The 25,580-nt window shown below is 40.2% G+C and overlaps 1 protein-coding gene across 1 annotated transcript; it reads left to right on the forward strand.

The window, feature by feature from the left end:
- Positions 1-1,698: 1,698 nt before the first annotated feature.
- dhx16 (DEAH (Asp-Glu-Ala-His) box polypeptide 16) lies at positions 1,699-25,523 on the forward strand. The gene is made up of 21 exons (XM_042489740.2): positions 1,699-1,991; positions 3,854-4,056; positions 4,199-4,437; positions 5,891-6,071; positions 6,167-6,223; positions 6,408-6,662; positions 7,785-8,018; positions 8,737-8,928; positions 10,442-10,552; positions 10,814-10,929; positions 11,612-11,822; positions 12,345-12,443; positions 13,641-13,793; positions 14,223-14,363; positions 14,522-14,684; positions 14,819-14,937; positions 17,253-17,320; positions 18,250-18,412; positions 19,185-19,346; positions 23,428-23,601; positions 24,898-25,523. The coding sequence occupies exons 2-21, from the start codon at positions 3,859-3,861 to the stop codon at positions 25,024-25,026; spliced, it is 3,165 nt and encodes a 1,054-aa protein (XP_042345674.1). The 5' UTR covers positions 1,699-1,991; positions 3,854-3,858; the 3' UTR covers positions 25,027-25,523.
- Positions 25,524-25,580: the final 57 nt, after the last annotated feature.

Here is a 25,580-nt window from a genome sequence, read left to right on the forward strand (position 1 = left end):
TTGTTATAGTTGTTACAGGTTGTTATAGTTACAGGTTGTTATAGTTGTTACAGGTTGTTATAGTTGTTACAGGTTGTTATAGTTGTTACAGTTGTTACAGGTTGTTATAGTTACAGGTTGTTATAGTTGTTACAGGTTGTTATAGTTGTTACAGGTTATAGTTGTTACAGGTTGTTATAGTTGTTACAGGTTGTTATAGTTGTTGAAGGTTGATTCTCTGTTAATCAACTATTCGATCAATGAAGCAGTTTTTTCAGATCTGAAGGCAGAAGCAGCACATAAACACAGTGTCCAAAACTATCAGCCTCATAACAGAGTCATGACAGAGTGTGCTCAGCCAAAACTAGACTTTGTTTACCTTCAAAACACATGTAAAACAAGTAGCTTAAAATCTAATGTGACTACTGTTTGTCTGAAGCGGTCTCGTCTTTCATGTTTCATCAGATAACAGCGGCGGAGTCGGTTACCGAGGTGGAACAGTCGACTGCGTTCCAGCCGCCGTCACAGAGTCCACAGCAAAGCCTCCACCGTTCAAAGACCCCACGTTTATGGTGAGAGTCGATGTAGGTTTTAAGTTTATCTGCTTCTGTCGTTTTTCACTCAGTTTCTCTCCCTTTGCTATTTTAGAGGTTTCCTGGCTAACTGAGTGATCCCACTTAGGGCAACACCTCCACCCAGACTGACATTCCTTGTACTTTCCCATGAACAGTAGGGTATTTTATTTTGCTATTTAACGTATGATGTGAGCAAGTGGGAAACTATTGCAAAAAACTTGTAATTTTGTTTTACATGTAGTCTGAACTACTTTTTCTTTGTATCTTTGGTTAACCAAACTAGATTTGATACAACTTAATTCCACTGTGAAGTCAGTTGTAATTTGGAAAGCGATGCTTCAAAGTAGCTTCCCAACTCTGTACACTGTATCCTTTACAGAGAGGTTAGCAGCTTTTTCTTTTATTTCTATTGCAGAAAAAAAGTTTCTCATTACATGTTATTAAATTACAAAATACTTGAATTGCAATCTGTTACAGATACTGAAAAAAATATGTAATTAAATTACAGTTACTAATCAAAATGTTGGTGTTTACATTGTGTGTGGTAAAATGCTTATATGTAGAATATAACATTCATTCTGTTGCACTGCATCTTTTTGTCATGTGGGAATGGCTTCTTTTGGCACAATTTTTTTTTCTGACATTTTTTCAACTTCAGGACCCAATTTAAAAGATTTGTTGGAAAAGAAATCAAAAGTAATCAAATGTACCTAATAAGTTATATTACTTTGATGAAGTAACTAAAAAAGTTAGATTGCTTATTACATTTTTAAAAGGGTAACTAGTAATCTGTAACCTATAACATTTCAAAAGTAACTCTGAAGACTGTAATAAGAGTGTTTTTCTGTGGTTTGCACAGATCTCCCACACCTTGTGGGTGCAAGACCGCTGTTTAAACACATGGGGGCAGCAGCACTCCACTGAGTCCGTCAGCTGCAGAGCCTTACTGTGTCTGTGTACCAATGATAATGACGGCTTTTTATAATACTTTATTGTTTTCCATTATTTATTTATTCATTTATTAAAAAACTACACCTAATTTGTATGTTACTTAATGTGTTTTAAAGTGTCCTGCGGTTGTAGTTCTCCAGGCGGCCGGATGGGGGCAGTAAACGCTCCAGCATGCGCTGACGCACTCTCATGACGTGTTTCCGCTTCCGAGTTCAGCGTGCTATCTACGATAGGTTAGCACAACATGTATTGATTATTTTAGTTTTTAATGGTGATTTGTTAAGAAAAAATGAAACCAATGACTAGTTGCTTAACATAGCTGCGGAGGGATGTATCCTTTAAGTGTCCTTACCCGAAACTAGTGAGCAACAGCTCAAGCTAACGGTTTATTATTAGCTTCAGTTAGCCGAGTTAGCTGAGTTACTTAAACTGTCAGGCGGCTACTTCTACCAAAACAACAACGTTGTTTCAGCGTTTTAAAAAGCGGTAAGTGAAGCTTATGAGGTCTTTTCTCTCATAGAAAGTACAGTACCGCTTTTTAGTATAACTCTCACTCTTAAATAAGACTCAGATGGCATAATAATAGCAGAATACTTTGTTTTGGCAAAGAAGCGTTATGTTGTCTGCAGTTCTCATATGGTCACACAGCATGTAGAGGAAAGATACTCAATGTGCTGTGGTTGGGAGCCACATTTGTAAAATGACAGGAGGCCAGGGGCCAGTCTACAATTCTACAATTCTACAATTTCATTTAGCAGACGCTTTTATCCAAAGCCACGTACAACACAAGCAAGAATTTAGATTTAAGGAAAAAAACCCTTAGTAAGTGCAAAAAGTGCTTCAGGTGTGATTGGTCACAGGTATTGCCGTCTAGTGGCAGAAGTGCCGCACAACCCCCTTTTTTCTTTTTTTTTTTTTTTTGGAAACCAAAGTAATAACCAGTAGCGATCTCAGCATCTGAGATTCAACAATCTCAGTATAACTACTTACGATGACAATCAACATACAACATCACACAACTTTGTCAGTGCTAGATAATCAATAGGTGCTGGGTTTTGGACCATCTGACTTAATCTACCCCAAAGGGCAAAGAGGTGTTCTCGGAACAAATGAGTTTTCAATTGTCTCTTAAAAGTAGAAAGGGACTCAGCAGATCGCACAGAGTTTGGAAGTTTGTTCCACCATTTGGGAACAACAGAAGAGAAGAGTCTGGCTAGAGATTTAGAGCCGTGCTGGGCTGGAAGCACCAGGCGTCTTTCGCATGCAGAGCGTAGTGGGCGAGAAGGAGAGTAGACCTGGATCAGGGATTCCAGATAGGCTGGAGCAGTTCTTGTGATTGTTTTGTAAGCCAAGAGAAGTGCTTTGAATTTGATTCTGGCTGCCACTGGAAGCCAGTGAAGAGAAAGTCGCAGCAGCCCCAGACTTGGTTGTAGGATTTTAGGACGTCTTAAGAATTTTATGACGTTTGTAAGATTTTAGGACATCTAAAGGGTTAATTGTATAGGATTTAAGGATGTTTCTCTTATTTTGGGACATTCTAGGATTTAAGTACATGTTATGATTTTGGGGCACTTCAAGGATTTCAGGACATTTCAAGTCACTGGGATTTTAAGGACATTTGAAGAATTTTAGACACTCAGAGGATCTTAGGATTTTTATAGGATTTGTGAACATTTCTCTGATTTTGGGACAGTCTAGGATTTAAAGACATTTCTTGGACTTCAGGACATCACAGGGATTTTAGGGACATGTGCACACATGTGGGATTTTAGGATATTTTTAGGATATCAGGACTTTCCAGGATCATAGGACATTAGGGGCTAGGATCTCTGTCGGGGGGTACGGGGATCCTCAGCTAGAATTTTTTTTTACAAGCAAGCTCTATTTTTTGCTGTTTTTTCACTCTGGTATTTTGTGAATTCTTAGTTTGACTTAATCATTTTATATTTATTGTGAATCAGAAAATGTTTTAGGAGCCAACCGGCACCCTATCAGGGGTCAGATTTCAGCCAGAATCTATAAGAAAATTAACATAGAAACTGCAAATTTTCAACAGTCTTCTGACACATCATTTTGAAGGAGTATTGCAATATAAATTAAGTATTAAAACCTGTGGTGACTTGGTTTTAGTATATAGAATTATGTAGATGATGATAGTGTTAAAAAATTTGACAGCTGTTTGACACTTGCAGGGTTGTTAATTTCCAGGTAAGCACAAGATTGCACATCATAATGATAAATGAAAACACCTTTGCTTTGTTGTAAACAGTGGTTTCTCTTATTACACAACTTACATCTGCACCCGCATTAAGAATAACCCTGTATTTGTTTTGTGCTCCCCTTAACAGACACCATGGCTAATCTAGAGCAGTGGGTGAATGACCGTCTCCATGACATCCTCGGGTTGAGTGACAGATATGTGTCTCAATTCATGATCGGCACTGCACGGAAAGCATCGAGTCCTCAAGACTTTGTGACCCGTCTCGAACAGACGGGCACGATTGACATTGAGCCGAGTGTTGTTGCCTTTGCAGAAGAGCTGTTTAATAAGGTATATTCGAATGTCATTCCTTCTGTGGACTTAACATATGAATATGACCTCTAAATGCCTGAAACAGTGATCTGAGTTTTCAGTATGGGATGTTTTGGAAGGAATGGAACCTCTAATAATCTTTTACCTCTGTGTGTCACAGATTCCTCGCAAGCAGGTTGTTGAGAAACCAGCCCGAGCGATGGAGCGGGAAGCCATCGAAATGGACAGGAAGAATAGGACGTACACTTTACTGGAGGACAGCGACAGTGATGGAGGCGCCGTGATGGAGAAGCAGAAAGGGAAAAAGAAAAGCAAGGACAAAGACAGAGGAAACAAGAGGAAGCACATCAGACGGAAGAAAGAGAGCGAGTCGTCAAGTGAGGATGAAGCACTTAAAAGGTAATGATGATATTTTGTGCTGATTTTGTTGTGCATGTTTAGATTTTTTGTGTGTTTAGTATTGTGCTATACAGGAACATGGCGTTGTGAAGTGCTACTAATAGTAAAACAGGATAGACTGTCTTGTAGCATTTAGCTGTTAGAGCTGAATAACAAAGTGATTATTTCAGTATTTATTTTGAGTTTGAGTTTTGAGTCGACCAGTTTCTGCACGGTGGGTGGTCAGAGTCAACCTGTTTGTTTACGCCCACTCCGTTTATACAATGCACCATTAGCACACAGGTTTACGCCTGTGGTTCACTCCGTAGATGTAGTCTGCACACCATGCGACAGTTATTTTAGTCGACAGATATGTCGGATACGTGGCAAAATTTTCAGCTGTTACGGGGCACCTGGAGGTGCGTGCGCCACATGCACAGAGGCTGCTGTCCTCACTGTGGTGAACAAGAAAGCACAACAAAAGGTCATGTTTTCTTTAACAAGAAAAGAAAACCGTCACAGAAAAATACACATTGTTGTTAAATCATTAGAGTTTGTGATATACTGAAGGATACTGTCAACAGTATCTGAAATGTTGGGCAGGAATATCGTTTTTTTTTTTTTTTAATTTCTTTGGAGGAAATAACAGATTTGTGCTCAGAATTATAGAATTATATTCAACTGTGTGCTGCAGAGTTAAAACCTGTCTAACATAGTTTTTGGTTTCGACATATGAAGAGAAGCGATTAAAATAATTGTAGTCTTACATGTGAAAAGATCAGAGAAAAAAGCAGCAGACGACAGAATCAGAATCTGTGTGTGAAAGTAAGTCAGCAAACTTCCTGTCTTTTTAATCTTATACGTGCGTGTGTGTTCCTGTTTACTATTCTCTGTTTCTTGTCTAATTTCTGATGTGTTTGCAGATTTATGGGTACTTTTTTAAGCAGTAGTTTGGGCAGTTTGAAGTGCGGGCTGATAACTGATTGGTTGATCAGGGCGGAGCTGATCAGATAGATTGATGGATGAGAGGAGGAGCTGCTGCAGAGGCGAGTGAATGCAGACTTTTAGACCCAATTTACAATTAAGTTTCACTTTCACTGCACCAGGTGTTCTGCTGCTGTATATATATTCCAGTAGCTCTCCTAATGAACAGCCCAGCTTCAAAAATATAAAACCAATATCTGGCGGCAGATGTTTTGATCGTGACTGGCCGCCACAAATAAATAAATAAATGTGTATGCAACCCTGCAACCTGTAAATATTTATCAACACAGTTTTACTAAGTTAACTTTTATTTCGTTTAATGCTGTCGTACTTGATTGACTAAAGGTGGTGGTCTGGAGACTAAAAAGAGACACAGTCAAGCAAATATGTGAACCATTTCACTGCCTTCTAAACTAGTATTCAAAGGATCGAATCTGTTCTAAATTTTGTCCAGACGAAACGTTTTGATGCATTTTGTTTCTAAAATCAGGGGCAGTTCAGGTCAAGGGGATCACAAGGCCGTCAAGAAGGAAGAGGAGGAAGAGGAAGAGTGGGAGAAGGAAGAGAGAGAGCGACAGCAGGACATCGAAGAGAGAGATGCGTTTGCCGAGCGAGTGAAGCAGAAAGACAAAGACAAGACCCGCAACATAGCAGAGAGGACCGACAAAAAGGTGAGAGACGAGGGAACCACGACATGCATTTGTTCTAAGACAATACACTTTGCCACGCAGGTAAACACCTCCGCCTTCTGTTTGTCTTCCTCCAGGCCTATGAGGAAGCTCAGAAGAGGCTAAAGATGGCTGAAGAGGATCAGAAGAACATGGTAGACAAGTTTTTATTTGTGCTGGAAAATGTTGTCATATTCATGAACAGAATATTTTCTCAGCCTTCTGAAGTCCTGATCCCCGGGCAGTCGAATATGATTTTTTAGGAGCTAAAAATCAGGTGCCAGAACTACTTGTGCACTAAAGGTTTCTCATTCATCGTCTGTCTTTTTCCTTCTCTAGTTGCCAGAGTTGAGGAAGCGTTCTCGCTGGGATTATCTGAAGAAGAGAGAGGCTGAGAAGCTGGAGGACCTGGAGGCGGAGATCAATGATGATGAATACCTTTTCCACACAGATGAGCTGACTGAGAGGGAGAAAAAGGATTTAGAATACAAACGAAACCTTCGGGACTTGGCCAAAGATTACAAAAAGGCCGGCGCCAAGGAACAGGAGGAGAGGAAGAACAGATACTACATGCCAGAGGAGAAGAGAAGCAAGGTAGGAATGAATGATGTCCCATACTGATGCCATGTGCAGAAACAGTCACCTAGTGAAGTTGCATTGGTTCAGTTTAGGCTTCAAGGTTTCTAGTTTTCCATACATTAATACCTTCCTGACATTTCACCTGGGTGTACGGTTATATTATGGTATTTATGTGCAGCGACCTGCCGCCACCAGCTGACCGGCAACTTTGCCGAGTTCCGTGAGCTCTATTGACATTTCTGGTCCAATAAATACACCAAATAAACTCACAAAAAGTGAAAAATGGTACAATTTTTTAACTGGTTTTCATTATTAAATAGGGAAATATTACCGTACGTCTTCTGACTTCATGTGTCTCTCGTTCACCAAACCAAGACTAGCCGAACTGCCTTGTTAACTCATGTAAAACACACTGTACAAACTCGACAGGAACAAAATAACTCACCAAAACCGTCTTTGTTGGTTTTGTTAGTCATTAAGTTGGATAGTCCACACTTCCAACAATCACCAGCTCTGATTTGGTCAAAATAATCTCAGAATTCACTGAGTTAGTTGTGAAAACAAGCAGGTTTCCCTGCGGTTTTTCTGCTCCTTTTTTTTTGCTGTTGCGGGCACGACATGTGCCGGTTGTTTTTCCTGTAAGGTTTTCGTCACTGTTAGCAGTCAGCTCAGCTGCCTGTTGCACCAGACTGACCTCTGGTGGTGCAAGATGTGCACAGAAGGAAAGTTATGCACACACATCCAATCCAGACTTGGAGCCGGTGCTGAACCCAACATGAGTGAAAAGTAAAAAGACAAAAGAATAGCTCGCACAACGCAGGGATCCAGTTATCATTTATTTAATGCACCAAAGTGAAGTTATGAGCACAGCAGCTCTTCATCAGACTAGATCTACACTGCAAGACTCATTTTAAATACACGTGTGAACAGTCATGTGGCCAAAGATGTGCACTAAATGCAAAACATCCCATTACAGCCTCTACAGTATGAGATTGCCAGAAATATGAGCGTCTGTATTTTTGTTGGTATTGAAAATCATACCGTCTGGATTTCTGAATACCCTGATATACAGTATTACCGCCCAAGTCTAATTCAGGTGTTAAACTCTTTCCCTCCCTCCCTCTCCCCGCTGACCAGGAGGTGCCGCAGAGGGACCTGGAGCTGGAGGAAACTCCCATGGAGCTGGGAGGAGAGCAAGGCCGCTGGGAGGAGGAGAGGCTGAAGACGGCCTCACTCAGCTTCGGGGCCAAGAGGGAGCGAGAGTTAGGGATGAGGCAGGAGCAGGAGAAGTACCAGCTGATCCTGGAGGAGGACGAGATGATCGACTTTGTCAGCACTGCCATGACCATGAAGGGAACCCGGACGGAGAAGGTGGGGTTGATTTGGTATTTTCTACTTCTTTCTTATTATTTGTGTCTTGTCACCTGTCTGATTATGATAAATATCTCTCTGTGCATTTGTTCTTTTCTTTCTTTTATTAGTAATTTTCAGGATTTTTTTTGTTCACTTTTATATTCACCTTTTATTCACTGTCATTGCTAATTTGCTAATTTACGCGTTTTTCAAAAAAATTAAGCCAAATTTCTAACGTTTTAAGTGGTTAATAGGCGTTAGATTTAAGTGACTGTTACCTGCTGACAATCTGTCAAGGTTTCTGCCCACTGTGTGTTTTCGCAGTGATGTTTAGGAGCACATGAGGATGATATTTTTGGGGCAATAATCAAAATGTAGCCTTTTTACACTTGATTTTTTAGGTTTAAGTTTTTTTTCAAAGGACACAAATACACATAAAAACAGGACAGAATGGCCAAGTCACTGAGGGTGATAAAATAAAACTCAACATCAATAGTTAGACCTCAAGTTAAGGGTTATTCCGTATTAACCTCAGTCCATCCAGTCCACAGAGGAAACCAAAATGGTTAGTTACTAATATTATTATTATCACAGGTATAATTCCTGCAACAGTCAGTGACAATATTTCTTCTCAGTGTGTCCAAGAGCAAAGAATTAACTCTTTCCTGCTGCATGTCGCTGTGAAAATGATAAATCTTGTCAGCTGACGTGGACCTTTTCCTCTAACTGTGTTCAGGATCAGGAGGCCCAGGCTCTGTCCCAGGCAGAGAAGAGGAAACAGTCCATGCAGGAGGTGCGACGCAGCCTGCCCATCTTCCCCTACAGAGAGGACCTGCTGGCTGCCATCAACGAGCACCAGATCCTCGTCATAGAAGGGGAGACGGGCTCCGGAAAGACCACCCAGATCCCACAGTACCTCCTGGAAGATGTGAGTGTAGATTTTAATAGTGACATATAATTTATACATATTAAATGTGCTGTAATCACTTACACAGCCATGACCAGTATGCAGAAAGGAAACAGGAGAAAATAAAGGTTAAAAAATAATTCAAATCAATAAAAATGGTTGCAGATCTTTCTGGATCATCTCTGCCCCCAGTCATTTATTAGGCTCTGCAGATGGACCTTACATACACACTTTTTTTCTTTATCTTTACTTTTGATACTTTGGTTGTTTTTTAACGACAAGACTGAAAGCCAGCAAATGCAAGAGATTCATACAAGGTTTAAAAGAATAGTTCATCTTTTTGAGGAAATACAGTTATTCTCTCTTGCCGAGGGACAGATGAAAAAAGTTGACATGACTCCTACGTCTTCTTTGCTACAGCCAGGTATCAAAATCTGCATAGCAGCACCTCTAAGACCTGGAACACACTGCATGTGTGAACAGTGTGTGATGGGAACCTCGCCGATCTGCAGCATGTTGCACGCTTGCAGCGTCGACACAGGCCGTGTTGTTGTGCGATACTTCTGCAGAGCTTCCTGGTGTAATGAGAACTGTATTTCTACGATTATAAGCACATACTCCACTCATTTATGAAGTTATGCAGGTCCTGTATATCAACAACACGGCCCTGCAAATATTTCACAATAAAATGCTTTGTGTCAACAACTGATTGGATTCTGTCAGTGGAGACATTGTCTGAGGACTTCAACTTTGAAAAGAAGCAGGAAAGTTTGAGTGAAACAGATATGTGTATTTTCTCATCTCTGCAGATAAAGACAGTGAAACTGTTATAAAAGGTGGCATAGAGTCAATATATTTATCACTATCTTCATAGTCTATTTCTGCTAACAAATTTGCGCGACAGGCAGAAAAAAATCGCCAAATCACATTTTCTGGGTTGGTGTGCGGCAGCTCACAAGCAGCTGAGATGCGCCTGACCAGCCCAGGCAGGTTGTTTCAGGCACAAGTCTAATTAACAAAAACTGAAATGTAAAAACAACAAGTTTTAGTGTTTCAGGGCTCATGCAGGGCTACTTTCTGCACCTTAGCAAAAAGACTCCAAGAAGTTACTGTTTTTGGGTCAAAAATAGTCTCTCACATGACCTCCGCAACACAACAAAATGTCATTCTAACGGTTGTGTTTCCGTTGATTTTAGAGGTGAATTTTGTTACCTTTGGAAAGAGCCAGACTAGTTTTTCCCCCCGTTACCAATCTTTATGCTAAGCTGAGCAAACGGGCTGTGTCTTCATATTTACCGTACACAGAGGAGAGCATTTTTGGTCTTTTTTCTTTCAGCAAGAAGTGTGTTTGCTAAAATGTCAAACTTTCAACATAACTCCCCAAGACAAGACTTAATTTCTGTACACAGTAAATTCTGGCGGCAGCAGTCTCAGAACTTCTGCAAACATTACTGAAATGATCTGCATGACAAGATAGCACTCGAGGTAACTGAGGAAAATGAATATAACCTTCAGTCCGTTCTTGATCTCTCAGGGCTACACAAAAGGAGGCATGAAGATCGGGTGTACGCAGCCTCGCAGAGTCGCAGCCATGTCGGTGGCAGCCAGAGTGGCGCAGGAAATGAGCGTCAAGCTTGGGAATGAGGTGAGCTCGGCACATCGACATGCTGATCCCATTTCGCTCTCACACAGCTTTAGTCACTCTAGACGGGGCTGAAGAGTGCAATTTCATATCCCTTAAAGGTTAAGCACGGCAATGGATACAGTATTACAGTACAATTCATGTTTTTGTGTACTGCTGTTGTCTCACATTTAACATCTTTTTCTTGTTTTTTCTTTGTTTATGCAGTGTATTGTTGACTGTTTTGTGTATCAGTGTTCATATAAACTGTATTGCTTCATCCAGGTGGGTTACAGTATTCGTTTCGAGGACTGCACATCAGAGAGAACGGTTCTCAAGTACATGACAGACGGCATGCTGCTCCGAGAGTTTCTCACCGAGCCTGACCTGGCCAGCTACAGGTAATGCAAAGACAGGAATCATTAACTGGTTCTTTAATAAATATGCTCTTTATTCTGTCCCCAAAGTAGCGTTACTGTGTCGTTAATCTACAGGTGTCACATTTTTATGCCTCTGCTCCGGCGATAGCTGGAGAACCAAGAACACCGCGAGTGATTTTTTTTCAAATTTGGCACAATCATTCACTTGGATTCAGGGATAAATTTATCGGATTTTGGTGGTCAAAGGTCAAGGTCAACGTGTACTTGGATCTGTCTCATTCTCATAAAGGTGATATCTTGTAAAGGTCAAAGGTCATAGTCATTGTGACCTTGCGTTTATTGCATTCTCGCAAACACAAAATCTGAAGAGGGCCTTGTGGAAATTTTCTCAAATGCAGCACAAACAGACAAAACTTCTCACAAACGTCATGATTGAATAAAATGATGAATAGATGACATTTTATTTCCAAAAAATCAAAGGTCATCTTCACTGTGACATCATAATGTTCTGTAACATCGTTTTTCCAGCCATCACCCAACATCATAACTCAGGAACACAGCGGGAACCTGTAATTATTTTATCAACACTTCACATTTAAAATGAATATGTTGATGTGTCTTTATTGAACACCTGTAGATTTTACTGATTGTGTTGCGCTCATTCCTCCCCTCCATTCACGCTCCCTGTCTCTCCTCCCGCCAGTGTGATCATCATAGACGAAGCCCACGAGCGAACGCTCCACACGGACATCCTGTTCGGCTTGATTAAAGACATCGCCAGGTTCAGATCAGACCTGAAGGTGCTGGTGGCCAGCGCCACTCTGGACACCGAACGCTTCTCCTGCTTCTTTGACGACGCTCCTGTTTTCAGGATCCCCGGCAGGAGGTTCCCCGTCGATATCTTCTACACTAAAGTAGGAACCAGCGCATTATTTAAATGTTTAAGATGATACATATGACATTGATTTGATTAATTGTGAACTCTTGCTGCTTTATGGAAAAGAGACTGTGATGTTAGATCACTGAACTAAAAATTGCAGTCTTTTTGTCCAAGTTTGTCCAGACTCTTTTTCATTTGTTCGTGGACATTTCTATTTGTCATTCCCCCTTTATACTTTATTTTATTTTATTTTATTTTACTTATTTATTTCTAAATATGCAAGTGATACAGTTGTGTCACAAATGGGTACAAAAAACATCAATTTACATTACAAATAACTCAAAAAATAAATAGCAGACAATAAATTCTCATTTAATAATTCACATGAAAATGTAACTAATAAAATTAAATACAACTGGACATCATTCTTGAGCCAGCGGCAGGTTTACGGACGCTGTGTGGGTCAACAAACCCAAAACGTTTTAAAGAGAGAGACAGAGCAACCCTTGTAAATCAGACTCTCCTGCTGATGATTATCTGTTTGTTTGTTGTCCAGGCTCCAGAGGCAGACTACCTGGAAGCTTGTGTGGTGTCGGTGCTACAGATCCACGTCACACAGTCTCCTGGAGACATTCTGGTCTTCCTCACTGGACAGGTACTGTTTGTATGGAGCACAAAAGGTTCAACATTTTTGACACCGTTGATTTTGGAGATTGGTGGTCTCCCTCTTAATATTTTGTGTGTTATCTCTGCATTTGTTCAGTTGGTTTTGGGCCTCAGTTATTGGGTTTATTTAGCCTGAACATTACCCCTCTATCCCAAAAAGAATCAGGACACACTACTCCTAGATGTGAAAACACAAAACAGAGGGGTGAGGACAGGCAACTGGGTGTATTGGGTTTGAGCCAAACTCTGTTGGCTAAGTGTGTGTACACGTACAAGACATTCGACTCCAGTTTCTTTTTTCTCTTAATGTACTTAAACACAGTTTTCAGACAGAGGGACATAAATCCAAGGACAAAAAACTATAATCCTTTAACTATACAGAACAAGTAGGTAAAAACAGATGGTATAAAGTGACCATTGTTTAAAAAGTGCATTTAATCTTCACTCTACTTTGGTAAAATAAAACTTTATATACAGGTACATCTCCAAAAATTAGACTATTGTTAAAAAGTTCAATATTTTCCATCAGTAATTTAAGAAAGTGACAATTTACTATATTCTACACTCATTACATAAACTGAAATGTTTCAAGGAGTTTTCTTTCTATTATGGCCTACAGCAAGAAAAATGTAAAAATATATAAATATATATATATATATATATAATTAAAAAAATAAAATAAAAATATTACAAACATGCGACCCAAAACTCCAACCCTCCATGCCATGCCACACTGATGCAGTAATTTGTGGTAAAGGAGCCCCAACCAAGTACTGAGTCTACAAATTAACATACTTACAGTTTTTCGAATGATCTTAGGAAATATTCTGATAATATGAGGTGCTGGATTTCTTCATTTAACAAGCTATGAGCTGTAATCATCAAAATTTCAAACAATGCTTGAAATATTTTGATTTACGTGTAATGAATATACAACATATGAAAGTTTACCTTTTTGAACCAAATTATGCAGAAGAATGAATTTTTTCATGATATTCTAATTTTTTGAGATGCACCTGTACATACAAGGGCAACAGCACATAACTTTTTCTCCTTGATCCGGACCAAATTTACTAACCAAGAGGCGAAAAAGCGACAATTGTTTACTTAACCAGTATCAAATGTTGATTCTTATTATTTACCCTTGTGTGCTGGTTGACTCTTTAACCTCTTGTGTTTCTCGCAGGAGGAGATCGAAGCGTGTTGCGAGCTGCTGCAGGAGAGATGCAGGCGACTTGGATCTAAGATAGCAGAGCTGCTGGTCCTTCCAATCTACGCCAACCTGCCGTCAGACATGCAGGCCAAAATCTTCAACCCTACTCCACCTGGAGCGCGTAAGGTGAGACGATGTCTCTTCTTTGTGCAGAATACGCGGGGGATACAGTCGACCTGGATGTAGTAGGTCACTGTAGGATTTATATTTATACTTGGCAGACACAAAGTGGACGATGACGAGTAATTTTTTTTATAGACATAAATGAGGACAAAAGCTCTCTGCTATCTGTTTACTGTATGAGTTATGTAATAAGGCAGATTAAATGTCAATGCTTTTATTCACCAACAGAGGCTGCTGCAGTACAATGAGATTTTGTCATAGATCCTAGTTTTTTAACGTTGTTCAGTGACAGATGAATGCCTCGTTGGGATGTTTTTATCACATCTTTGTTCCCCCGTTTAACATCTAGATTTAATCTTTATTTTGACTTTGTTTGAGTGCTGCTTTCTCACTTTATCTCTCTGTATTGTGTTCTCTCTCTATCAATGTCAGGTGGTGGTTGCCACCAATATAGCAGAAACCTCGCTGACCATAGATGGCATCATCTACGTCATTGACCCGGGCTTCTGCAAACAGAAGAGTTACAACGCTCGCACCGGCATGGAGTCGCTCATTGTTACACCCTGCTCACGGGTAATAACAGCTCACTGTTTTATTCAGGAGTGTAGTGAACACATTTTCAGAATAAACTCATCCAGGCTACAAGCCGTAAATGATAATGTCCAAGTTTGGCATTTTATGTCTCTATTATTTTATTTGTCTCTAATTGTTTTTGTTTGTCTCTCTCTCAGGCTTCGGCCAACCAGAGAGCAGGCCGTGCAGGCAGAGTGGCTGCTGGGAAATGTTTCAGGCTTTACACAGCCTGGGCCTTTAAACACGAGATGGAGGAAACGACTGTTCCCGAGATTCAGCGGACCAACTTAGGGAATGTCGTCCTGCTGCTGAAGAGTTTAGGTGAGGGGAGGAGACGCTCTATAATGACTATTAAAGTGATTTGTCTTCAAACATTTAAATCATTAAGTTGCAGCCAGTTAAATCAGTATTTGGTGGTTGTGATTGGGCAATAAGCTACGATCCTTTGCTTGCAGGCATCAATGATCTGATTCACTTTGACTTCATGGACCCACCTCCTCATGAGACTCTGGTTTTAGCACTGGAGCAGCTCTACGCTCTGGGAGCGCTCAACCACCTGGGAGAGCTCACCAAGGTACAAACCTCCAGTCACACTTATATGCAGCTATAATAGATATTCATTTTAAAATATTGTCTTTACACACAATACAGATTATATAGATTTAAAAAAGGAGGAAAACAAAAAGCCAAAACGAACCGCCAGTAACATTTAGACATACACATGCATACATGCACATCCTGTCTGTTAGTACTCTTTACCCTCTGTATAATGTTCTTCCTCTAATATGAGCCAGAAAAAATTGCCACGGTTGGCTAGTTTTCTTGGGATGTTAACTTACTCGATCACATTTTAAAAGTCAGCAGCTTCTGTCATGAGTTTAAGCAGCTCTGTAAACTGCAGGCCTCTTCAGTGGTGTAGAAAAGGCCACTGCAATAAAAGCTGTTACTGTCAGTCCGACTTCTGCTTCAGTTGGGTTTAGGATTTGTCCCCTAACAGAAATAGTTGTTGGGATTCCTGTAGAGGTAATTTGAGCCGCACTTCGAGATTTTTCAGCACCACCTTTCAAAAAGGTAATACCATGGGACAGTCCCATAGAGATTGGAGAAATCTGCCCACATTTTTGTTACATTTCCAACATTTATTGTCCAGGGTTAATCCCATTTTAACATTTTCAGGGATGTACAATCATATCTATGAATGATTTTGTGATTTTTGCAGTCTGAAATGTCTGATTTCAATGTCTGATGCAAACTGCGATGTTTAAAAATTAATTGTGGGAGCAAGTGAAAATTGCAAAAATAAAAATGAATAAAGATTGTTATTATTATGAGTATTCAGTGTTTCCAAGATAGAAAATTAGATTTTTTTGTGATAGTAAGCAGAGCCCCCGCTGCAGCGCTTAACGTCCAACACCGAGCCGTTAATCTCACACTGACACCGAAACAACTCGACTCTGTCAAGTTCTGCAGTAGTCCCATGATGGAAAGAAAAAAGAGAGGGGCAGAGCAAATCGATAATCTCCATGCGATTTGAAATAATCAGTTTTGCTTTAAAGTTTTGTGCTTGGACGAAATTGCCATGTCATGCAAACTTCACAGAGATTGTCTCAATTTGCGTGAATTGTTGGAATTGCAACATTGCAAAATCTTGGAGGATACAAGACCAACTCTGCAAGAAAACGTTGCCATGTTAATCTCAGTCTTTCACACATTTCAGTTTGAATATTTGACATTTTCCTAAAGAATACTGAAGTGGAGTGTCTCTCTTTTTATCATCTGTCAGATTAAATTGTTCCTTAAAGTCTTCAAATGACATAATGAGCCATTTCTGGAGAGATCATTTAACATTTAAACAAGCATATATCCTATAAAAATACTTTTTTTCACATACAGAATGAATAATTGTTTCCATATGGAAGATTTGCTATTGCAGAAATGTTTATAATAACAATTTATCCAGTGGAAAAGTTAAAGAGATCGCTTGTATTGATGAACCTATACAGTACTTTTACCTGAACCTGCAGCTCCTTGGCTTTATGAACCTTTATAGTGACTTTGGTTCATAATTTACCTGTAAAGCCTTAAACTTTACTGTGCTGTTTCACTCTCACGACTCTCATAGCTTTGTTTTCAGAAGCAGCAGGCAGCTGTTCTTTGTGAAAATTTCTAAAATCCCACTTTGTCAACTACCTGGTTAACAGAGTGGAGCATTTATGTGCTAAAGAGACAAATATTTTCCTCAGTCGTCAATGGAGACAAAAATAGCCAAAAGACTAACTTAACACCAAATCATTTTACTTTATCATCATGTGTACTGTCACTTTATTATACTATTTGTTGACCTTGGTCCCATATTATGGAGTTTATTATTTTCATCATTACAACAAAAATCCAGTAATTTTGTCCTCTAGGTCCCTCCCAAAGTCTGAGAAAAATCGTGGATGTTTGCTCAGTGATAGAGGATAAATTATTCCACTCACCCACTCTATCCTAATCCTGCAGTCAACTCAGTAATAGGGTCATAACGTCTTTCACGTCTTAATTTTAAACACAGAAACGAGACACGTAACCTTTTGCTCTGAAGCGTGTGATCTGCGTCCATCGTCACTCTCGCCATATGCATCTTTGCGTTGCATACTGAACATACCAGATGCTTGTGATGTCCTGTCACGACTCTCTTGATGAAAAGTGCTGATACACGGGAGAGACGATTTTGTGTTTGCAGCCTAAAAGCTGTTATCTCCGGGTTTAATCAGTGATTATCAAAGTTGTTTTTTCAAAGAGTGTGGCTGACCGCATCACTGGTGACCACTGTCGCACTGGGTTATTGTTTATTAAATGAATGAATGAAGTCTGTAACTGATTGTTCTTGTCTGTTGGGGGGTTCAGCTGGGTCGCAGGATGGCTGAGCTACCGGTGGACCCCATGTTGAGCAAGATGATCCTGGCCTCCGAGCAGTAAGTCTCCAGTCTGTTAAAAACCATAAGTCTGCTTCACTGTGTGTTCATTGTCAGCAAGAATTACATGTAAGAAGCATAAGATGTGTTAAGTTTTTTAGAGACATTGTTTTTCTTGTCTAGTTCTTGCGTTTGGGCTCAGATGCTTTTCATGCTTGGGCCATCCGATAATGCTGAAATTACGGCAATAAGACTTATATCAGCAGGTTACCGAATAGGTTAATCAGTAAGGATGATAACACATAAACAAAAAAAAATATATAAATGGGATAAACAGCAACATCAGCCCGGGATCACAGCCCTGTGTGTTAGAGGCCCCTCAGTCGACTTAGATAGCTTTAAGTCGAGCAGTCGGTTTTTTTAATTTATTTATCTATTTTTGCCAGTCAGTGTGCTTCTGGGGAAATTTTGATCCCCAGACTTTTGCTGCGGAGTGAGTACTCTTGACTTTTTATGTTAGTCTTTCTTACAAACAGCTGCATGAATAAAAATAAATAAAAAACTACATATTATATACCCTCAGGATTTCTAAATACCTCGGTATACTGTAATACTGTGATACTGCTCAAGCCTGCTCTCAGTGCTGAATAGAGTTGGTGTACTTCCTTTTCAAACGATACACTTCTTTGGGAGAAGAAAGTCAAATATGTCCAGTGTCAGCTGTGATAAATATGGAGTATCATCACCTCCTCCCTTTGTATCGCTAACTGATCTGTTATTGAATGATATAAAGGGTTGCTGGATTTAGAAACTTCTAAAACTGTCGAGGAAATAAATCTCTGCTTTAAAGAAATTGGCAACGTATTTAGTGAATGTTGTTCAGAAAGGAAACCTTAATACGTAAGAGGTGGATAATCACTTCTGTTGTTGCTGTCTTTCTCTGCATTTTCTATTTCTTTTCATTTTTTTCCGTCTCTGCATTTTTCCAGGTATAAGTGTTCTGAGGAAGTGTTAACGATAGCGGCCATGCTGTCTGTGAACAACTCTATTTTCTACCGACCCAAAGACAAAGTGGTGCACGCCGACAACGCCAGGATGAACTTTGTGGTTCCAGGAGGAGACCACTTAGTGCTGCTCAACGTCTACACACAGGTAGAGACGCAGCAGCACTTACAGCTGAACATACGTTAAAATACCAATCTGCTGTAGGACAGGACTGATATTTTAATCAACTTTATAAATGAACAATGATTTGGACAATGTTTTTAATTTGCTGCACTTTGTCAGTGAATATAATGGCTTACGGTTGATATTTTAAAGAAAGTTCAAATTAAAATTTAATAGATTTTGCAACATTTTAAAGCAGTTTTTTTTAAGTTTACAGTTCTCAGCTTTTTGCTAGTGACATTAAAACCTCATATATTAACTTGCAGCACATATTTACAAATTGAGATTATAAAAAAGTGTGATTTTTTTCCCTCTTTGTTTTATTGTAATAATTCTTGGAGCTGTTAAATTACGTAGTAATTCAAAACAAAACAACATTTATCAAACAGTACTACAACTGAGGTAAGTGTAAATATCATTAGTTCTGCAGGAATAGTAATATATAATTGGAAAGAAAAGCCGAGGGCCATTTAAATTTGGTCTAAATGCCACAATTGACCCCTGGGCCGGACTTTAGACATGACTGATCTGTAGCATGGCTGAAACAAAGATTAGAGGAAAGACAGAGAAATTACGCAGCAGAAATATGTTTTCCTGCTTTCCTCTCCTGTTACATCTCACAGTCCCTCAGATTTAACTTGTGACACCTTGTGGGGCCCAGAGCCACATTTTGGGAGCCACTGTTTCAGCTCTGAGATATCTCTACCCAGAATCCACGTGTGGTGCTAACTGCAGTAATGACGTCTCTCTCCCTCAGTGGGTGGAAAGTGGTTACTCCACACAGTGGTGCTACGAGAACTTCATCCAGTTTCGCTCCATGAGAAGAGCCCGGGACGTCAGGGACCAGCTGGAGGGTCTGATGGACCGTATTGAGGTGGAGGTGGTCAGTTCTCAAGGAGACAGCTTGCCTATTCGTAAGGTCAGTGATGCGGAGGATCCGGCTGGCACATTCTTGTGAATGTAATATCTAGACAACGCCTTGAGGGAATGTCTTTAAATTTCACGCAAACATTCACTTGAACTCAACAATGGGCTGATTAAATTTTGGCGGTCATAGGTCAAAGGCCAAGGTCACTGTGACGTCATCAGTCTTATTCTTGTGAATGCAATATCTCAAGAACATCGAGGCAAAATTCCTTCAAATTTAGTGTTTGTGTAGACTCAAAGATAAACTGATTCGATGTTGGTGGTCAAAGGTGACAGTGACCTTGCATGCATCTAATTTTGTGAATGCAACATCTCATGAACACTTCAAGAATTTCTTCACATTTTGCACAAATATTCACTTGGACTCATTGAGCTGATTCGATTTTGGTGGTCAAAGGTCACAGTGACCTTGGATTCGTCTTGTCTGTGTGAAAGCGATATCTCAAGAACACCTTGAGTGAAGTCCTTCAAATTTGACAAATATGCTCAAATAGACTAAAAGGTGAGATGATTAGAAATTGATGGTCAAAGGTCAAGGTCACTGTGACCGTACATCCGTCTCACTTTCATGAACACAGTATCTGAAGATGGCCTTGAGGGACCTCAAATTTGGCTCAAACGTCCACTTGGACTCAAGAATGAACTGATTAGAATCTGGTGGTCAAAGGTCAAGGTCAGGATGACCTCATACAACATATTTGAAGCCATAACTTAAGAACCTTTTGTGTCAACCTTGAAACTGTGCTGATTGTATAGATTGTCTGCAGTATATTTAGTTTAGTACCACAGTTTCCTGACAAAAACATGGAATCTCGGTGTCGGTCCCTAAGAGGATACTGTATACAAAACTTCACTGTTTGTGGCTTTTACTCAGTTTGGACGGATGTGATGGGAATGTGACATCGATGGAGTCAGCAGAGTCAGAGTGAGGAAGTCATAGCAAATACAACAATAGTGGAAAGAAGAAGTAAAAGCTTATATTGTGGCACACATGACCCACTTAAAAATTCAAAGACATGGTGAGGACGGAGCGTTTTCTAAAAAAAAAACAACTAAAAAAACAAACAGTGCTTGCATTCAGTATTTGCCACTTTTTTGTTGTTGACTCAGTTAAGCCAGCGTAAACTGGGCTTTACGCTGGCTTAAGGTAAACAACTATAGATGAATGACAAGTGATTGAAATAGTGATTGAAGTGATTGACCCATATAATACACAGATGACCTCAAGCTGCTGACTTTAGCTGGAACAGGCTTCTGTCAGCATGATCATTTTTTGGAATATCCTGTTTTTCGCAGAATTTCATCTTTGAGTCTACATGCCTTCACAGGGAGGTGAAAGGTCACCATCAGATGAAACCTGTTTTGCTAAAGAACACTTAAAGCAGGCGGATGCTTCCCGTCACAAGAGACGGCGTTGTACCAGTAACGCCTGAAACAACACTGAACAGAGGCAGTGTGAACAGTCTTCTCATATCAGGGCCTGTGTGTGTGTTGTGAACGCACCTGTGAACCACTCGAGATAAGAAAGGGCGTTTGTTTTAATAGTCGGGTTACACCTTTTTTCATCACATGCTGTCTTTGCCTGTGTCAAAGGTTCCTGCAGCCAGAGAGGAGTTAGTAATTTCATAACTTCTTTTGTTACTACGAATTAAAGATTCGGGGAAAAAAAGCTCTTGCACACTCTTCGCCTGACGTGCAATCAAGAGTGAACGTAATAACAATGTTTCGGTATAAAGACCCTAATCAGGCAGATAACCTGCTGCTTTTGTTGGCCTTTGGTCTTCTACGCACCTGTCGACCTAAGGGTGTGCGAAAATTTTCACTCTGTGGTAAATGATTAAATATGAAAAATATTTTATAAACATTTAGGTTCTTAGTTTTTATCTAAGGAGTGGCTTTAGTGGGATCGTGTGTGTTCCTTCTTGTACACCAGGCATCTCTGGCATCCTCCATGCTTGCATGCAAACATAAGAAAAGTGAATGTCATCTGAAAGTGTTGACTGTATTTTAAGGCAAAATGATAGACAAAGAGATTTGCTTTCCCCTCCACACGACAAGTGTGTGATAGATGTTATCTGTCAGCTGAATTTCAGCTTCGTGCCGTCCCTTTAAGCATTAGCTTTGTGAACACACCAAACACCACCTGGTATAGATTACAGTAAGTGTGAACAGCTTGAGTGCATCTGTGAAAACAAGCCTGGAAAAGTAGGTCTGAATGTTGCGGCTGAACGGTATTTGTTAGCAAATCCAACACGAAACTCACCGTCAGTATAAAACTCCTGAATATCTTTTTGTTGTATTCTCAGCTTGAATGAGCTTTTTGATGCTTTAGTGGTTTTTAAACTAGGTGAATGCACGTTTACCCATTTTTAGAGGCACATATCGAACAGCTCGTGTCCATGACTGCGATCAGACAGAGTTCATGTAAAGAAGAGCTCATTCCTTGTGGGAAGCCTTGATGATCAGTGGTCAATTATCAAAGCTCTTACTGCTGGACTGAATATGAAATTAGTAAGAAGTGACTTTCTCCATGACTCATTTTTCATGGATAAACAGTGTCGTCCATCTGTCCATGATTTAGTCTGACAAGCAAAAAATTAATAAACTTTCAGGTGAATTCACAAAGAATGGACTGTGGCTGCTGAAAGCACCGTGAACTGTGCAGCACGTGCAGCCCTTATCTGCCCCGCCTCAAGGTCCGATTCACAAAAATACTGTGGTCATGATATTATAGTGCTAGCACGCCCATAAAGCTTTGCATATACAATTTGCCCCTTTTTTTAGCCTCTGATTGCAAAAATTAATATGGCAAAGCATAAATCCAGGCTTCGGGCCAAGGACACAGTTGGCAAAATAACAACCGAGAGAAAATGAAAACTGAAGTTTTCAGACTGTGAGCTGTAAGTCCTGACCGACGAGGTGCTGAGAAATTCCACAAAACTTTGAGAATGTAAAGGCGACAGAGAGAAACCATATTTTGGATTTAATATTCCAGTCTGTCAGTGCCTTAGACTATATAAATAATTTTTGGCATTTTTGGCAGTCGCCATCTTGGTGTTTTTGAATCCAGAAGTGACAGAAGTGATATTTGTACGAGAGGCTGGAGCTGTGGAGCAGCGAGGATTGATCTGAGTCACAGAGCTCCACACCTAAATATATGTAACTTTGGGCCTCAATAAAATGTAAACCGGTGAGTTATGTAAATAGTCACCACCTGTGCAGCTGTCATGAATATTAAATTAGCCATAGCAACCAAAACCATGCTTGTACCAGTCTGTAAACATGTTCATTTTTGTTGTAAAGTTGTCATTTTAACATGGAGGTCTACTAGGAGTGACTCTGATTTGGAGCCAGCCTCAAGCGGCCATTCGATGAACTGCTGTTTTTGGCTCCACTTTTCACAACATGGCACTTAAATTACCACAAACTCCGTTAATATGCTAATAATTTCACTGTAACTGCATGTAGATTTAGCACTAATCTTTGCAAATCAATCTTTGTATTGAGGCTCATTTGCATAGAAATGAAACCTATTTGCACCCAAAGTATGCGTATTAACTGAAAATATGTGCAATCATCACAGGAGCACCAGGACGCTGTTTGCTGGGTGGCGCAGTTAGGGCTGCGTTTAACTCTTTGTGTAATTGTCTTATTTGTGAAGGTGAAGTGGCAGCAAAAGCTAAAAAAATCTTGTGAATTCGCCCTTCAGTGTGTTGTTCAGTGTTGTGTCTTTAGTTTTTTTTATGAAATTTTCCAGAATGCTAGCATTCATAAAAGCAGTAAAGTCTAACTTTTGACAGAATTGCTTTTAAGTAATGTAATGCAGCATTTAATTGTCACACCAGCTAAATGACAGCACTGACTGATAACTGGGGTTATCAGTGCTGTGCTTTACACAGGATAGATGCAGCATGTTAGCCTCTGTGCAGTCCACCTTTAATTCTAAAGGCCATTTTTTAAATTCAAAACGTCTCCCCTGGCCTTTTTTATTACATATAAATGATGCAGTTACATTTGAACTGTAGAAATCAGGAATCAGCTGTTCATTAACCCCTCTCTCATCCTTCTCCCAGGCGGTGACGGCTGGATATTTCTATCACACGGCTCGACTGAGCAAAGGCGGCTACAAGACAGTGAAGCACCAGCAGACGGTGTACGTCCACCCCAACAGCTCTCTGTTCGAGGAGCAGCCCCGCTGGCTCATCTACCACGAACTGGTCTTCACCACCAAGGAGTTCATGAGACAGGTCTGTCTGTCTACTGTTTACTTTGAAACACTCGCCTCGCTCTCCCTCAAATATTTACAGAGGTGATTCGTCTTAGCTGTCGTCTGTATATCAGAAGTTTGTTTGCTAAGAATGGAAGAGAATCATTAAAGGCAAAGGCAATTAAACTCTGCCTCAGTTGAGATTTCCAACATGTTATTTGCTTATTAGGGTTCATAAATATTTGTAAACATAACATTTTCTTCATGTTACCATACATGCTAACTGATGGAGGCAGCAGTAGACCAGCAACTCCTGTGTTCTGTGAAGTAAAATTACTGTTTTTGTCAACGGATTGTGGTGGATTTGAGAAAACGGCTTCAGCTTGTTCATGCAAAGGGCATTCTGACGGCAAAGTAAAGCAGTGAAAACACCATAAATACTGTGTATGCTTAAACTGATTGTGACTTTTATGCTGTTTGTTTTTTTGGGGGGTGGCTGAAGAGGTAGGGTTGGCTCAGTGCAGTTTCATTTTATGTTCGTGAGGGTTTTTCTACCCTGAGGTTATTGTAAACAAACATTGTGATTCAGTCGAAACTCAGATCATTCCCCCGGAGCGCTCTCCGTGTCATCAAAGACATCTTTCCCAAGTCATTGTCCGTGGAGCAGCTCCAGGTGCAAACTGTAGGAAAAGGTTATGTAATCTCAGAATAATTATCAAATAACTGTTTTCACAGTCTGAATTTGCTAAAAAACCACGTGCATCTCGCGGGAAAAGACAGCAAGACTCTGTTTCTCTAGATGTGCTGCAGCAGAGCTGTGCTGCTCAGCAGTTGCTACTCTAACCTGTTAACATGGGCGCCGATAAAAACAAAAAAACGTCACACGTGCTTGTTCGCACTCGCTCTTTCACTCTCTTTACTCACACGGTCTGGCACCGAAATCTGTGATATAATTTGATTAGGTAGGTAGCTCTTATGTAGGAATCTGTTTCGATGCCCAACCTTAATAATGACATAACAAATGTGACGTTTAGCTCTTTTGGATTTAGGGGGGAAGTGTTCACAATTACTAATATTTTTGGACTGTCTCACACCTTAGGAATGAAATGCATGTTTTTTTAATATTGCAGTAATTTCCCCTTAAACACGGAAAAAGCTAAACAGAAATAACACAATCAAACCTATCACTGATTCCAGTATGAAGATTTCCACAGAAAAACTGCTGGTGTGAATGACACAGCACAATAATGAGGAAGTGTGACGATTGTTTATGTACAATATTTAACTGCCTGTATTCCCACACACTGACTAATCTCTCTCCCCTTCCTGCATGCAGGTGATTGAGATCGATAGCAGCTGGCTGCTCGAAGTGGCTCCTCACTACTACAAGAGCAAAGAGCTGGAGGACAGCAGCAGCAAGAAGATGCCTCGCAAGCAGGGAAAAACGAAAGAGGAGCTGGGCTGAGGAGGGGGCCGATGGAGAAAATAAAAAGAGCAGAGGAGCACTCTAAACCTCTCAGGGCACACGTAGGAAAATGACTTTAAAGGTTTGAAAATTGCATAAAAACACAGGAAACTTGTTGCAGCTACATGACTCCAGCCAGTCTACACGCGTTTGTCTTTGGTTGTTTTCTGCTGTAGTTTGATTAACACAAATGCACCTCTGAAACCTGCATTTCCTCCATCAGCAGCAGCAGCAGCGCTGACTCACTGGGTGGGTTTTTTATAGCTCATCAAAGAATGTGGGACTTGGTTTGCTTTAGAGCGTTTGTTGACTTTGCCTAAATAGAGGTGCTTTGTCAAAATGTAGCACACTTTGTAAGTGTGTCAAAGACTCGTACTGTGGATTCTCCACAAAACTGAAAAGACTCATTTCCAAATAATGAGTTTCACACACGTGTGAGGCTCCTTATCTTGTTTATTTTCTTTCTTTTTTTACGGTAATAAAGTTTTACAACTGCTTGTTTTTTTGCAGCTCAGTAATTAGTCATCACATTATAGATCCGACTCGGGTTTCTT

Source organism: Plectropomus leopardus, chromosome 11 (assembly GCF_026936395.1).
Source record: "Plectropomus leopardus strain MGB_pleo_1.0 chromosome 11, ASM2693639v1, whole genome shotgun sequence".
Lineage (NCBI taxonomy): Eukaryota > Metazoa > Chordata > Actinopteri > Perciformes > Serranidae > Plectropomus > Plectropomus leopardus.